This window comes from Lampetra planeri, chromosome 25, assembly GCF_965212315.1.
Source record: "Lampetra planeri chromosome 25, kcLamPlan1.2.h2, whole genome shotgun sequence".
Classification (NCBI taxonomy): Eukaryota; Metazoa; Chordata; class Hyperoartia; order Petromyzontiformes; family Petromyzontidae; genus Lampetra; species Lampetra planeri.
Window position 1 is genome coordinate 2229624 of NC_136131.1, and position 15490 is coordinate 2245113.

The following is a 15490-nucleotide window of genomic DNA, read 5'->3' on the forward strand; positions in this document are numbered from 1 at the left end:
AAAGAAACTTCAAAGACTACAAAATAACCTAGCACGCGTCGTCATTGCCCACACTCATCCCCCTCTCGACTCACTAGCTTGTCTCCGTGCTCTCAACTGGCTCCCCATCGCCAGTAGGGTCACATACAAGATCGCCTGCCTCTGCCACAACGCCTTCATATCCGCCTGCCCGCCGTACCTTTCTTCATTATTGACAACTTGCAGCTCAGCACACGGCAGATGCCTGCGCAGCGCGACTCACGACCTCCTCTTGATACCAAGATCCAGGATGGTCATGTCTATGCGCCACTTCTCGGTGGCAGCCCCAACATTCTGGAACGATATCCCTCTGCGCATTCGCAGCATCACCTCAATCGCCTCCTTCAAGAGACTTAAAAACTCACCTCTACAATCATGCTTTTGAGCGACTCTGAGCTTGGCTCCGCGCCTCTGAGTTGCGGCCACTACGTCTGCAAATTTGCGCGCGTTACAAATTGAACTATTATTATTATTATCGCCCCGTGCTGGACGATGAGCAGGGGTTGCCACCTGTCTGGGTCTGTCCCGGATAGTCCGGGAGTTTGGCGGTGGCAATATTCGGGTTGGCGAAGGTTGATTTGCACTGAGGTCTCGTGCCAGGATTGTGTGGAACTTTACAGCAGATCCCGAGTGGTGACTGAGAAATATAGCTGGGTTTGGTCTACAATGGAAACTCACCCACTCATCATTACCTCACTCACTTATCTGCCAAGTCACTCAACAACTCACCTAATCACTCAGTTACCCACTCATTCATTCATTAATTCGTCAAGACACTCAACAACTCACCGACGCAGTTACCCACTCATTCATTAATAAGCCAAGTTACTCAATAACTCACCCACTCACTCAGTTACCCACTCATTAATTAATTCATTTGCCAAGCCAACCACTCACCCACCCACCCGCTCACCCACTCACCCACTCACTCACCCACTCACTCACCCACTCACTCACCCACCCACTCACCCTCCACTGGGGTTGCTGTGCCACGAGGCAGCCCAAGTAGTGCATGGCTCCGCCACGCTGTGGTCACCATGGCAACGGCTTCCCCGGGCCACGGCAGGGCACGTGACGTCACATTGCGGTCCATGGGGGGGAATGGGGGATTAAAATCACGGTTCGCGACGTCATAGCGCGTTTAACCCCACAGAGCTTATCACTCGCGTAATGACGTCACGAGCCCTTGTGTGCGGGTGACGTCACGAGGCGGATCGTGCGTACTGAGGGAAGTTGACGTCTCGAGAGGGTTTTGGGGCAGGAGGGAGTATGCGAGGGTGACGTCACGAGAAGGCGAGTTGTGTGCGTGACGTGACGTATGAGACAGTTCGCGCTGTGTGGAGGTTGACGTCACTAAATGGTTTCGGGTTGGGTGAGAAAGGTGACGTCACGAGAAGGTGGGGAGGGGGGTACATGACGTCATCGACGAGCTTGGTGTTGACGAGATACAGTGCGGGCCACTGTTGTTTTCGGTGGGAGTGACTCTGTGGGACCATCAACAGAAGTCGTGTGAGAGGTCTCGTGTGTGTCGCATGTGTCACACGTGTGTTGCATGTGTGTTGCATGTGTGTCACACATGTGTTGTATGTGTGGTGTATGTGTGTCGTATGTGTGAGCAGCAGTGCAGCGGTTAATGCGCTGCGCTACAAACCCGGCGACCCGTGTTCGATTCTCGCTCGCGGCCAACACCCAGTGACGACTATCTGAGCCGGTCCTGGGCCTCCCCTAGGTCGACTCGGCCTCAAGTGAGTACCTGGTGCGGTGTGTAGTAAACATCGCCACTGGGGAGACAAAGGCGGCCGGGCGTGGTGTTGGCCACTAACAGCACTTGCCCCTACAGTCTGTTACAGGCTGTGTGTGTGGTGTGTTGTGTGTGTGGTGTGTGTAGCGTGCACAGAAGCTAACACACGCACACGTTCGGCACCGTGTCGCCTCCGGGGGGAGGAGAGGGGGACGCGATGAGGTGATGAGGGCAGTCGCTTGGAAGCAGCGTGGGCAGAGCGACGCGGCTCGCAACATTTTGTGAGCGCGCTGTTGTCAGTTCACATCCTAACGCTGTTACCAGTTGACCCTCTGGGATCTCCTTGTGGGGACGTCTCAACGGTGGCGTGGTTCTGTGGGGAGACTCGCCTCCCCCCGGCCATATGAATGTGGAATGGCCACACGTGCCCCAAGGCTGTAAGTCAGAATCATAATATTTATACTGCGGTAGGAATCCGATGAGCTATAAAGCTCTTTTTTCACAGATGTCCAGTTGGAGGAACGGGGTCAGACCGTTACCTGAGTCATAGATACAAAGCTCGTTTGAGCGGAACATTTGAAACTTAAATTGGTCCTGGTTTGTCTTCAAAGCAGTCAATGGCGATCCACATTCACATTCCATTCCTTATCCTGAACGTAAACCCTTGCAATCCGAGAGATGAGTCACAGAGCAAGGCCGTCTACCCTTGTATACAGGTTACGTCCGGAGCCAACTTCAACCCCTCGGCTCTGCCCACCAGAGCCGAGTTGTTGCATGAGGCTAACAAATGCATTGCTCGCCAAATTTACGGCAATTGGCCTTCTCTCGTTTATTCACAGCGTTGAAGAAGGGGCCCCAAAACGACGAGCTGCCCATGGACCCGCGTGGTGAGCTGGCGTGAGCCACGACCAGCACGAGGCCACGCGTGGTTGCACGCGTGAAGAAGAAGAAGTCCGGAAGGACGGCTGGGCAAGCACCATGCCTCGCGTGCGCAGCGAGTACATGCAGCAGTTCTGCCCAGCGGAAGGTGCGCGGGACGCGGCGTCGCAGTGCTACCAAAGCGGCGTGCAGTACCGGCGGGGCCGCCGCCTTCTCGAGCACGCCCACGTGCCGCTGTTGTGGGACACGGCTCACGGCGACTCGGAATCCGGTGACGATGGCGGCGGTGGCAGGCAAAGCCCTCCGAGGGGTGCGAGCTGGGAGGTTCAGCCGCGGGAAGATGTGGAGGGCAGCGGCGGCAGCGGCAGCCCCAGCAGCCCCAGCAGCTGGCAGGGCAACAGCGGGCAAGGGCAGGGCGTGCTGCTGGACAAGCAGGAAGGGCAGCACGGAGGTCTAGCAGAGTCGGCAACTGCGCTTGCCGGTATAAATATATATATAAATGCAGTTGTAAATGGATGCTACTCCAGAAGTGCCAGAGGGGAGACTGCTGAGGTATCCTTGAAGGGCGCTCAGACAACCAAATTGGCCACAGGATGAGAAGTAGTATCGTGATTTATCCTGTCGTGAATGGCAACTTGAATGGCTGCAGGCCTTCTAGAACGTTATTATTCATGGGTAAGGTTTTTTGGGCTAGATCGCATAAGTATGAATGTGTCGTTAATCCCACCACCACCCGACACAGCCAATTAGTAAGGGTTGTCGCGTAAACAGAACGTGCCAATTAGCGATGACATCACATTTACTCTATTTAAGACCGGAAACAGGAAGACGTCTTCACAATTTTGGCTAAATTTCGATTTAAAGCTTTCGTGACTGCAGGGATTCATCTTCTTGGTTCTTTCGGTAAAGTCACATATAAGGGAAGTAATAAAATAATAAAAATAAAACATAATAAAACAATTCTCACGACGTTTCGGCCACAACGCAAGCAGCCGTCCTCAGCTGTCGCCTCAACAGACCTGGTTTTCACCTGAGGACGGCTGCTTGTTTTATTATGTTTTATTTGTATTATTTTATTCCCTTCTACGTGACTTTACCGAAAGAACCAAGAAGATGAATTTTGGCTAAGTCGCCTGATGAAGCTGGTTGTAATCACCAGTGAAACGTCGTACTCAGATTGTAAGTGTTGTGGGTTTACTCTCCAACACACCGGTGTCCTGAACTAGTAAATAAATGGCACGTTTTGGTTACGTGGCAAACCTTACTAATTGGACGTGTCGGGTGCTGGCAGGTTTAACGACACATTTATGTTTTTGCGATCTACTCCAAAATACTTTATTATTAATCTGAAAAGGCATATGTGACCTCATCTCACTCGGGTCATGCAAATTGCTATGATTGATTGCAGAGTTCTGGTTGTTTACTAGTCATGTTATTGGTCATGTTCTCTGCAACACCTATAAACCATTCACATGCTAACACGCTTGCATTTTTGGCCAGGCTGTATTTGAAAAGAAACTTGTTTTGAGCTTCATAGGCCATCCGCGAAATAATCTTGACTGATAAATAGGTGGAAGCCATTGCTGATCGTCGTTCTCTGGTTATATACCAGGTAGTTGTGGTGCACCACTGCTGTGCCCCAAAACCACCGGGTATACAGGAGGTCGTGGTGTCGACCCCAACCCTGACGCATGTATATTTGAAGTTTGCATATTTTCTCCATGGTCGCGTGGATTTTTCTCCGGGTGCTCCGGTTTTTCCCTCCACATTTAGAATCGTCGTGCGTTTAGAGTCTTCGGTTACTGTATTACATTCTCACGTGATAAGCCGTTTTGTTGAGCTATAACTTGTGGCCAGGTAATTTCTAAAAAGCTCAGTGGGCCTTTCCTGGTCAAATAAAAAGAGGATATAGAACAATGCAAAGGCAATAACAATGGGTAGTGCATATATTGGCGCTCACATGTGTCTCTGTATATCTGTGTGTGTTACAGGTGAGCAGTTGCACAAGAAAGGGAAGAGGAAGAAATTGGCGGTCAAACAAGATCCTGCCAAAAAAGAAACACAAGCTCCCGGCTCCTCCTTATCTGGACGTAACAAAACCAGTGGCCAGTTTGCTTCTGGCTCTGCCCAAAGGGTAGTAGCATCCAACTGTAACGCCAACATAGCATCTCCACACGTGTCCAAAAGTCAAAAATCATATGCCCTGTTTCCCAGGGCCACGCATCAAAGACCACCATTTCTGAGCTATGGCTGGGCAAACGACGTTCTGGAAACTGGCAGAAAAAAGACTCACAATATTCTCCCTTCGGCTTCAACCGTACAAGTGAGTGTCATAAAGCGAGGAACTCCGTTCGATATACTTTCCAAATTAATGTGGTACCTGGTATATTTCCAGAGTATGTATATAAGTATGTAAATATATATAAGAAAGGGCCATAGATGTAAGTACTGTACTTTACTCAGATTGTAAGTGTTGTGGCTTTGCTCTCCAACACACTGGTGTGCTGTACTAGTAACGAATTGGCACGTTCTGTTTATGTGACAACCTTACTAGTTGGCTGTGTCTGGTGGTGACGGGTTTTAGCGACACATTTATATAGTTACGCGATCTAACCCAAAAAAACCTGTATATTCGACTGTACTGTAGAGTATAAGCCAGCTCATTTAGCCACAACACTTATTAAATGAAGTGTTATAATATAAGTGGCCAAGGAATGCAAGCTTTATCTGTAGGTTTTACTACATTTTAGCAATGTAACCAGCCTTGACCATTAACACTATGGGAACCTCATTTGCCAGTAAAAATATGATAATTGGTTTTTTACCCTTCTATCTGGCAACAAAACTGACACCTTTTTACAAGGAGTCATGTTTGCATAGACCGCAATACCTGCAGTCATAATACAAACAAAAGACATAACTCTGATAATGTGCACTGTCCTTGAAGTTGATTGGTCCACACCCGAGACAGCTTTCCTTAGAGCCTAGTCTCACATGGGTTGGACCAGATGACGCCAAAAGGCGCACAACTCAAAGACAATGCACCATCAGAGTATGAGAGCTCGGGGCAAGCATCTACACTATGGGAACCTCATTTGCCAGTAAAAATATGATAATTGTTTTTTTACCCTTCTATCTGGCAACAAAACTGACACCTTTTTACAAGGAGTCATGTTTGCATAGACCGCAATACCTGCAGTCATAATACAAACAAAAGACATAACTCTGATAATGTGCACTGTCCTTGAAGTTGATTGGTCCACACCCGAGACAGCTTTCCTTAGAGCCTAGTCTCACATGGGTTGGACCAGATGACGCCAAAAGGCGCACAACTCAAAGACAATGCACCATCAGAGTATGAGAGCTCGGGGCAAGCATCTACACTATGGGAACTTCATTTGCACATTATCAGAGTTATGTCTTTTGTTTGTATTATGACTGCAGGTATTGCGGTCTATGCAAACATGACTCCTTGTAAAAAGGTGTCAGTTTTGTTGCCAGATAGAAGGGTAAAAAACCAATTATCATATTTTTACTGGCAAATGAGGTTCCCATAGTGTAGATGCTTGCCCCGAGCTCTCATACTCTGATGGTGCATTGTCTTTGAGTTGTGCGCCTTTTGGCGTCATCTGGTCCAACCCATGTGAGACTAGGCTCTAAGGCAGGGGTCTGCAACCTTTAAGACATAAAGAGCCACTTGGACCCGTTTCCGAAGGAAAAAATAAACTGGGAGCCGCAAAACCATTGCAAATATTAAAACAAATATAACACTGCATATATTGTTTCTTACCTTATTGCTATATACAGGATCGTGCAGTCAGCTGTCAATCTGAATAAAAAAAGGACTTTTTCACTTAACAATGTAAAATATATTTTTGCAAATTAATAGCTAAATTACCTGGTTAATGGGATTTTTGCTCCTGAACCTCAGTGCACAGTGTCAGCACATCAGGGCTGTAAGACGTCACCTTCATTTTCACACAGGCTTGCAAGCTGTCATCTGTGAGACGTGATCGATGTTTGTTTTTAATATAGTTCATGTTGGAGAAGACCTGCTCACATACATATGTGGAGCCGAAGATCGACAGGACTCCAAATGCATACTTTTTCATGTTTATATAAGTGTTGGGGATGGCATTCCATGTTTCGAATACAAGTTTGTCCTGTTTGGGAAGGTTTTCAATATCACTCCATTTATGATTCTGAGCCAGAATGGCCTTCTGACGGGCAACATCCTCAAGAGTAGCGGTCAAGCATTTGAACTTGGACACCCATATATCTTTGTCGGCTATATCGGCCAGTTCCATCTCAAGATCAGGTTGACTTACACCTGCAAATGCAGTCATATTCAATAGGGATGGATCGATCGCCAGGGGAGTGACAGGGAAGGATAATGTCGTTTTTTCCTCTCTGAACTCACAGAATCGTTTCCCAAACGAACTTTGCATTGTGGTGATTGCAGACTTGAAATATTCCAAATTTATCGTATCATGACTTTGTTTGAACTCTCTCAAAGAGGGAAAGTGAGACAGTGTACCTCTCTGTAAATCTTTGACAAACACTGTCAACTTGCGCTCGAATGCCAAAACCTCCTCCAGCATGTGCAGGGCTGTGCCTCCTTTCCCCTGAAGGGTTGTATTTAGCGTGTTTAGATGTGCTGTCATGTCTACCATAAAATGTAATTTTTCCAGCCACTCTGGCTGTTCCAGCTCAGCAAAGGTGAGCTCTTTGCTGCCCAGGAAGGTTTTTACTTCTTCCAAACATGTGACAAAGCAACGGCAACGTTATTGCCTGTCACCGGGCGGGCAGTGTGGAGCGGAGCGGCGACCTGTCAGCAGCGGCAACGCCAGAGCAGGTGTCACAGTGCGCCTCCTCCCCTCGCTAGCATCCGCCCCGGAGCCGCGGTCAAGGTTCAAAAGAGCCGCATGCGGCTCCGGAGCCGCAGGTTGCCGACCCCTGCTCTAAGGAAAGCTGTCTCGGGTGTGGACCAATCAACTTCAAGGACAGTGCACATTATCAGAGTTATGTCTTTTGTTTGTATTATGACTGCAGGTATTGCGGTCTATGCAAACATGACTCCTTGTAAAAAGGTGTCAGTTTTGTTGCCAGATAGAAGGGTAAAAAACCAATTATCAGCCTTGACCAGTTTCAACAAAGTCAACAAAGTTTAGATCTCACACTTAATATCATTGAACAAAACAAATTACTTCGCGTTTGTAAAAAGCCACCAAGTAATATTGCCCATACTGTTGCATATTGTGTGCGAGCGTTGTGCAAGTGAGCGTGCGTGCGTGCGTGAGGGAAACGTGCCGAAACATGCATTTGTGTATACTTTTAATGAAATGTATATGAGACTCCCTATTCCAAAAAAAACACGTCTTGTCAAATTGTGCAGTGTCAGCATGAACTTTTGACACATCGGTGTTTAAGTTTCTCGTGACATTTGCTATGCTAGCAATACGAGTCTGGAGAGCGATACTCTGGTGACTACTTTTTAATTCTGGTTTCCCGTCGGACATAAAGTTAATATTGTATCGGGTATCAAGTTTGAGTGTTTAATCTCAGTCGTCAATCACTTCGTTTGAGGAATATTGCACCACGTGTATAATGTGCTGAGAGGGTGAATTGTAGGTAAAAATGTAGCAAAAAGCCCAAGGTCGGCTTAATCGTGTAGCCACAATTTGCCTTTTAGGAAAAAATTCAAGCGTTATAGATGCTTTTTAATCGTGTTTTTAAGATTTGCATAATTACATATTTGAAACACTGGACATTGCTTGTGCACATGTGGGTGACTTCTCTTGCAATATTCTGTACACCACATTTGTCCAACCGTGGCTCGATTTCCTGCTTTCACTAATAATTGAGGCTCTACTTGAATTTCCATGATGACATTCAGCTATTACAGAAAACTGTGATTGTGTAAGCCTTTGTTTTAAATTGTTTATTTGTCTTAGATTCACGAGTCTGCGATAAAAGCAATGCACAAGCGGAAGAGCGCGAGGCGGCAATTCAAAAAGAAGAAAGAGCAACTGGCAGAGAAACAAGAGGAGCATTTACAGAGCTCGTCTGACGTGGACAACCCATGGATGTCTGAATATCAGCGAAGTTATTCAGCACGAACAAGATAGCTTTTACATTCTTATGGTTTATCGAGCAGAAATAGTTTTTTGTTTTTATGAATAGCCAGTGATCAAAATGTAAATGTGTTAAGTCCCCGCATGCGACCTATTGGGCCTTCATCCCACGTTAACTGCCGTTCAATACGCGTCTGGTGTTCTGAGAAGCGCCATTGTGGCATGTAGATCAGCTGTTAATCAGCAATGTGGTGACATTCCAGATTTTATATCGAATGTGCAGGGCATTCTTCACGTGTTGTGTCGACCCATAGAGGGCAATATCCTTTGCAGTGGATCCTTTGGTTGCACATCTGGAATCCTCATTGGAGTACAGACACCAATAATCCGTAATGTGTAGTTATGTGGTCTAATTGTTCGTCTAAACAGTGTTTAATATATTTTTTACAAATATTTCCACAAAGTTTTTTAAAAAACAATTCTTATGAATGTGTATTGGGGAAATGGGAGTAGTATTCTATTGGTCAACAGATGAATGTGACGTTAACGTCACGGTACAATTTTAACTAAGTAGAAATGTTTTAAATGGCGTAACTGCTAATGTGGTAACACCTCGTAAATTAAGCCATATAGTTGTAAATGTATGTCATACAAGGTAACCTTTAGACATTTTTGTCCATACTATTGAAATCGAGCTCATGTCAAAACACTTGTGATTGTGTTGTAAAGAAAAAGCATACCTAGGCAATGAAAGGTGGCTTATTGAAATTTTGTGTAAGTACACATCATGGTAAATGCTAAACTACCATACCTTAATGGTCTCATATCTTACTCGGTACCTTATTAACAACTCTTTGGCCTGATAAGAAGAGTTGCAATCGATACGTCAAACCTACTGTGAAATATGGATGACCCCAAACAATGTAAACAAAAGCTGAATTGTGCTCAAAATGCATCGTGAGATGTGCGTCAGGGATTAAACCGAGAGAAAGCGTGAACAAAGTGATATCGATCATTTCTAGATTTGAAGTTTTCGTGACTGCAAGGATTCATACTCTTTGGTGTTTTCGGTAAAATCACGTCGGTAAAAAATAAATAAATGAAAATCAATTAAATTAAATAACGACGTTTCGGAGGCAAGACAAGCTTCTGTCTTCAGGTGGAACCGTTACAGCCAAAATCACCAAAATCACCCCAATACCCCCCCCGCTCCTGCATAATGAATAGATGTTATCAATCGGCTAATCTCAGCTTAGCACCTGCCCCCCCCACTCCACACGGCACGCCCCCCCCCTACCTTGGCTTCTCCCCCCTCTTACCCTATATAGTCGCGTTTCTCTATTAGCTCTCTTCACTTACTACAGTGATTTTGGCTGTAACGGTTCCACCTGGAGACGGAAGCTTATGTTGCCTCCGAAACGTGATTTAATTTAGTTTTTTTTTTCCCTACGTGACTTTACCGAAAAAACCAAAGAGTATGATATCGATCAATGAAAGGACCCGAGCTTGACAAAAGGGGGGGGGATGATGGCTGGTGGAGAAGGCTGGTGATGAAATGGCAGTCGGAAAGTGAGGGGAGCACTTGAGGGGGGGATGGCCGCTGTGGAGGTGGAGCGATGGAATCGGTTCGGCATGGGGAACTCTTCATTTGATGGCGGATCATGGCTGAAGATTGCACGAAAATCTGTAATTATATATTTTAAAAAATCTTTCATTCTCTGGTGGGGGAATAAAAATGTGTTTACAATTTCACAAATTACCTTTGGACTTTCATTGTACTTAAATATTTCGTTTAAATGTGTAATAAATCCACTCTGGACAATATCGTATCTCTTGTCTTTATTTGTTCTTCATTTACACAGCTCTCTCACACCGCTGGGTTCCTTTTTCCCGTTTCTCCCGTTACTCCCGTTACTCGAGCGTGGCGTTCGCTCGCTTTCCTCACTCCCTCACACCGCTGGCTAACGGCGTTCGGGAAACAGCCTCCGGCCTGCCACGTGGCCGCTGGCGTGTTGGAGGCGCAGACGTGGTCTCTCCTCAACCTCTCCACACTGACCACGAGCTGTCTCTCTCCACCCCTTATAACACCTGGCTCACGTGATGCCACGCAGCCAATCATAAGCCTCACCCCTGGAATCTTCTAGATGTTGCTATACAGCCCCAGGGCTACGCCCCTGGCTCGACGTCCCATTGGCTGCGGGCTGAGGTCGGCAGAGCCTATCACCATCGCCCAGTTACCCCCGGGTGCATCCTCATATTACAAATGTATCTTATCAGCTCTGAAAAAACACAATCTTTGGTGTTTTCGAGCTGTGGGGCGGAAGGCTTTAAAAACTGCCTCACGGCAAGTGTTTTTCATAACCACGATTATGATTCAGTGCGTGGCTCTCGTGACTTTGATTATGCATCATTTGCTTGGAGACAACCGTGGGACCTGCAGAATATTGAAATGCTGATTACGGTAGAATTTATTTCATTAAGAGAACAAAACGTAACATTTTTTGACTCAAAACAACAAAACGACCATTAGCGACAGGCGGCTCTACAAATTTCCCAATAGGGCCCTACATTAATAAAACAAAGTTCAAGTATTTATCTGGTAAATAAAATACCAATTCTCAGGTTCTGGGAGAACACAACTGAAGTAGAGTGGATACTAATCTGGTTTAAGTTAACTCGATAGTGTCATCAACATAAAAAAGCGGGCTACCTTCATATCTCCTCGCACCGGCTTTTAGTTCGCCGTCGTACAAAGACGGTCACGGCATCGTCTTCTTTCGGATGCGTTTCTGCAGCCGTCCGGAACACTCTTCCGATATGAGGAAGCCACTGTAGTGATGCACTGTTAAATTGTCTATATTGAAAAACTCATTGCTTGATAATAGTTTTTGTGTGTGTGTGTTTAGTTTTGCTGTCCTTCCCCCGCACCTCTGATTAGCACGGTTGGCTACGTACGGTGCGAAAGAAGCTCAACATACACACATGCATCTCCGTCTCTGCTTAAAAAGAAAGCATATCATACACAACCCATAAGCCGCACAGCCTTCTGGGAGAGCATGAATTCAGCAGTATTGATTCAAGGCAAGCAATGCTGCTAGTTTATGCATTCTCATAAGGCTGTGCCGCTAATGGGTTGTGTAGGAAATATATTCAGTGCTTTTATAGGCAGTCATCGATTTACGAACATCCCCACTTACGAACCAGCTTCCATTGTTTTGTTTTACATTTACTTAAAACGCGAACCCGCACTTGCAAATTGAACCGCAGCACTATTTGATTCAGCTGAGTGATCCTCTGCGAGATGTTAAATGGGTCGGCCTCGTTCTGGGAGTGAGCGTTTGTGTGTGGGTATTTAAATACCGTAGATTGTGGTGTTCCGACTTACAAACCGTTATACTTACGAACAGGTATGCTAAAAGGTAGATTTGAAGCTTTCGTGACTGCAAGGATTCATACTCTTATGGTTTTTCGTTAAAGTCACGTAGGTAATTTTTTAAAAATAAAAGTAATAATAGAAATAAAATAAAATAATGAACACATTTATTTATTATTTTATTTTATTTCTATTATTACTTTTATACCTTTAAAATGTTTTTACCTGCGTGACTTTACGGAAAAAAACCTAAGAGTATGCTAAAAGGTGTTTATTGACTGTCAGTGTCGGTTAAGGTTGTCACTATATATAAGCAGAAGTACCCGGCGTTGCCCGGGTGAAAAATATATTTCTTAATAACCTTACATATATACACAAATGAAATAAATAAATAAAGTTGAATAACACTAAATCGATAATTAAACCACTTTAAAGGTGACGGATAAAAAAACTGACATGCCTATTCCCATCGCGGGGTACGGGACGTGCCTCCCGGCAAATCCCTCGCAAGCGAGCGTACACAAACGGACAGACAATTTTTGAGTACGACGTTTCGCTGGTAATTGCATCCAGCATCAGCGAAACGTCGTACTCTGAAATGGTAATTATTGTGGTTTCACGCTTCAACACACCGGTGGGCTAAAGCAGTGAATTATTAGTCTTTTATCAACGTGACACTTTTTACTTTGGCCGTGTCGGGTGGTGGAGGGTTACAACACATTAATAAATAAGGCGATCTAAACCCAATAACGTTGTTTATGAATAATGGTCGCGAAAGCCTACGTGTTACAAATTGACTCACTTTACTTAATAACCAGGCTACAGTCTACATTATAGACTGCCAGTACACCCACCCAGCTTAAAAACCAGGCTACAGTCTACATAATAGACTGCCAGTACGCTCACCCAGCTTAATGACTATTTGTACAGTCAACATTTAAAGAATCGATTCTTGGCGCCTCGGGTTTAAAAGTAATTACACAGTTGTTTTTTCATTGGTATGTAATGTTTGAAAGTTTTCAGAAGATTTTAAATGTATTTCCCACCCGGGCAACGCTGGGTATATAGAGTTTATACCACAAAGTCGTCGCTTGACACGGGTGGGGTGTCGAGGCCTAGTACCGTGCAGAGCCTCCGGCCTCACCTAGATTGCCCACCCGGCTGAGGCTGGGTACTAGGGCCGTTACCCCCCCCCCCCCCCCCGCGCTACAATAATACTGTCTAATCGCAATAATTGTATTATCTACCGACCCTATAATAGTAATTGCACACATTGGGGTGGGGGGGGAGTGAAGAGGACGTGAAACTGTGATGAATTTACCTCAGAGTCGCGTGTTAATGCGTGCGCATATTTTTAACGGGAATTAAAAATGGCGTCCACCCCGCAGCGAATGCGTCGCTACCCGTTGCCAGGAGCAACCGCCGTGGTCCGCGCCGGTCGTCCAATGAAACTGCGTATGGTCCGGCGACACACAGACAGACAGACACACACACAGACAGACAGACAGATTTGCGATTTTATATTATATATAATAAATATATATCATATTTTGTGTTTAACATCCTGCCTCACATCATACATTGCAGCATTCTGACGTTCTGGGCGGTAGTACCAGGGGCATCGACGGCATCTGGCACACCGGACTCATCAGAGCAGGCGGGGGGAGGGGGGGGGAAGGGATTTTCTTTGGGGGGGAGGTGGGGCAGTTGGCCGGTCATTGCTGTCCTGGGTTCAGGTGTTTCAGACTGGTCTACGGTTCCATTGTTTAAGACTGTCTCAGGTTCCATTGTTTAAGACTGGTCTCAGGTTCCATTGTTAAAGACTGTCTCAGGTTCCATTGTTTAAGACTGTCTAAGGTTCCATTGTTTAAGACTGGTCTATGGTTCCATTGTTTAAGACTGGTCTAAGGTTCCATTGTTTAAGACTGGTCTAAGGTTCCATTGTTTAAGACTGGTCTAAGGTTCCATTGTTTAAGACTGGTCTACGGTTCCATTGTTTCAGACTGGTCTCAGGTTACATTGTTTAAGACTGGTCTACGGTTCCATTGTTTAAGACTGGTCTACGGTTCCATTGTTTCAGACTGGTCTAATGTTCCATTGTTTAAGACTGGTCTAATGTTCAATTGTTTAAGACTGGTCTAAGGTTTCCTTGTTTAAGACTGGTCTAAGGTTCCATGGTTTAAGACTGGTCTCAGGTTCCATTGTTAAAGACTGTCTCAGGTTCCATGGTTTAAGACTGGTCTAAGGTTCCATTGTTTAAGACTGTCTAAGATTCCATTGTTTAAGACTGTCTCAGGTTCCATTGTTTAAGACTGGTCTAAGGTTCTATTGTTTAAGACTGGTCTACAGTTCCATTGTTTAAGACTGGTCTAAGCTTCCATTGTTTAAGACTGGTCTAAGATTCCATTGTTTAAGACTGGTCTCAGGTTCCATTGTTAAAAACTGTCTCAGGTTCCATGGTTTAAGACTGGTCTAAGGTTCCATTGTTTAAGACTGTCTAAGATTCCATTGTTTAAGACTGGTCTAAGGTTCCATTGTTTGAGACTGTCTAAGATTCAGGTGTTTCAGACTGGTCTAAAGTTTACGAATGGACCGCATGTTCGTGTGGATTCTTCTTCCTTGCCTCGAGCTTATCGCTCGTGTGCTCAAGCGCTGAGATTGGGCCAAATGAATTCAGCCATTGAGTATGAGAGGGGGTTCGTGATTGAGAGCTCTCACTTTAACCGTGTTGTCTATTTTTTCCTCACTTTAACGGAGTCAATCTGTATCCCAGTCACTTCTGTTTCCAGGTCAGCGAGCTTTGATTCATCCGAGTCTGTGCGCCGTGCGTAGCGATGGTCAGATTCAGGGGGCATCCTTCCTGTCCCGTACCCAGTGACTTTAGCACCTCCGCTTAGCTCCATGGACCACTCAGCTGACGACAGCGGTCTTTGGGGCCGTCCATAAATGACGTCACGCGATTTTGGACGATTTTTGACCCCCCCCCCTTCGTCACACGTCGTCACAACCAGTCACAAAGCTCTGCCCCCCCTCCACAAAAAAATAAAACATGCTTCAAATCGCTTTAAACTATTGTCATTGGAGTGCGTATTCAATGTGGCGCTGCACTCTGATATTGTAGGAGAAAACATTTATTAAAAAGTCTATTTAATTAAGTAGAACGTGTTGTCTATATTTAAAGTTGCGCATTTTTATGTGAGGTCACATTTCTCAAACCCCCCCCTCCCCCTCGTCACACATCGTTACAAATGTCTGACCCCCCCCCCACCAGGTGCGTGACGTCATTTATGGACGGCCCCTTTACTCTCTGGCACGTAGCATGGGGTTGTACGGTCACAGTCGCACGCCTGTGGTGGCCTGTCTTCATTCGTCGACTCGTGGGGGGAGGGACGTGTCCGCATCGGC

The 15490-nt window shown here is 45.7% G+C and overlaps 1 protein-coding gene across 5 annotated transcripts; it reads left to right on the forward strand.

Moving 5' to 3' along the window:
- The first annotated feature begins 1426 nt into the window (after positions 1-1426).
- On the forward strand, positions 1427-10536 carry CCSAP (centriole, cilia and spindle associated protein). Of its 5 annotated transcripts, none has more exons than XM_078605908.1 (5): positions 1427-1534; positions 1638-1763; positions 2599-3119; positions 4630-4961; positions 8593-10536. In XM_078605908.1, exons 3-5 carry the CDS (start codon positions 2738-2740, stop codon positions 8764-8766), a joined length of 888 nt encoding a protein of 295 aa, XP_078462034.1. In that variant the 5' UTR covers positions 1427-1534; positions 1638-1763; positions 2599-2737; the 3' UTR covers positions 8767-10536. The 5 variants fall into 5 exon arrangements, with proteins under 5 accessions (XP_078462034.1, XP_078462036.1, XP_078462033.1 ...); XM_078605909.1 differs by having other exon boundaries at positions 1454-1527; XM_078605910.1 differs by lacking the exon at positions 1638-1763 and having other exon boundaries at positions 1428-1534.
- The last annotated feature ends 4954 nt before the right edge of the window (positions 10537-15490 follow it).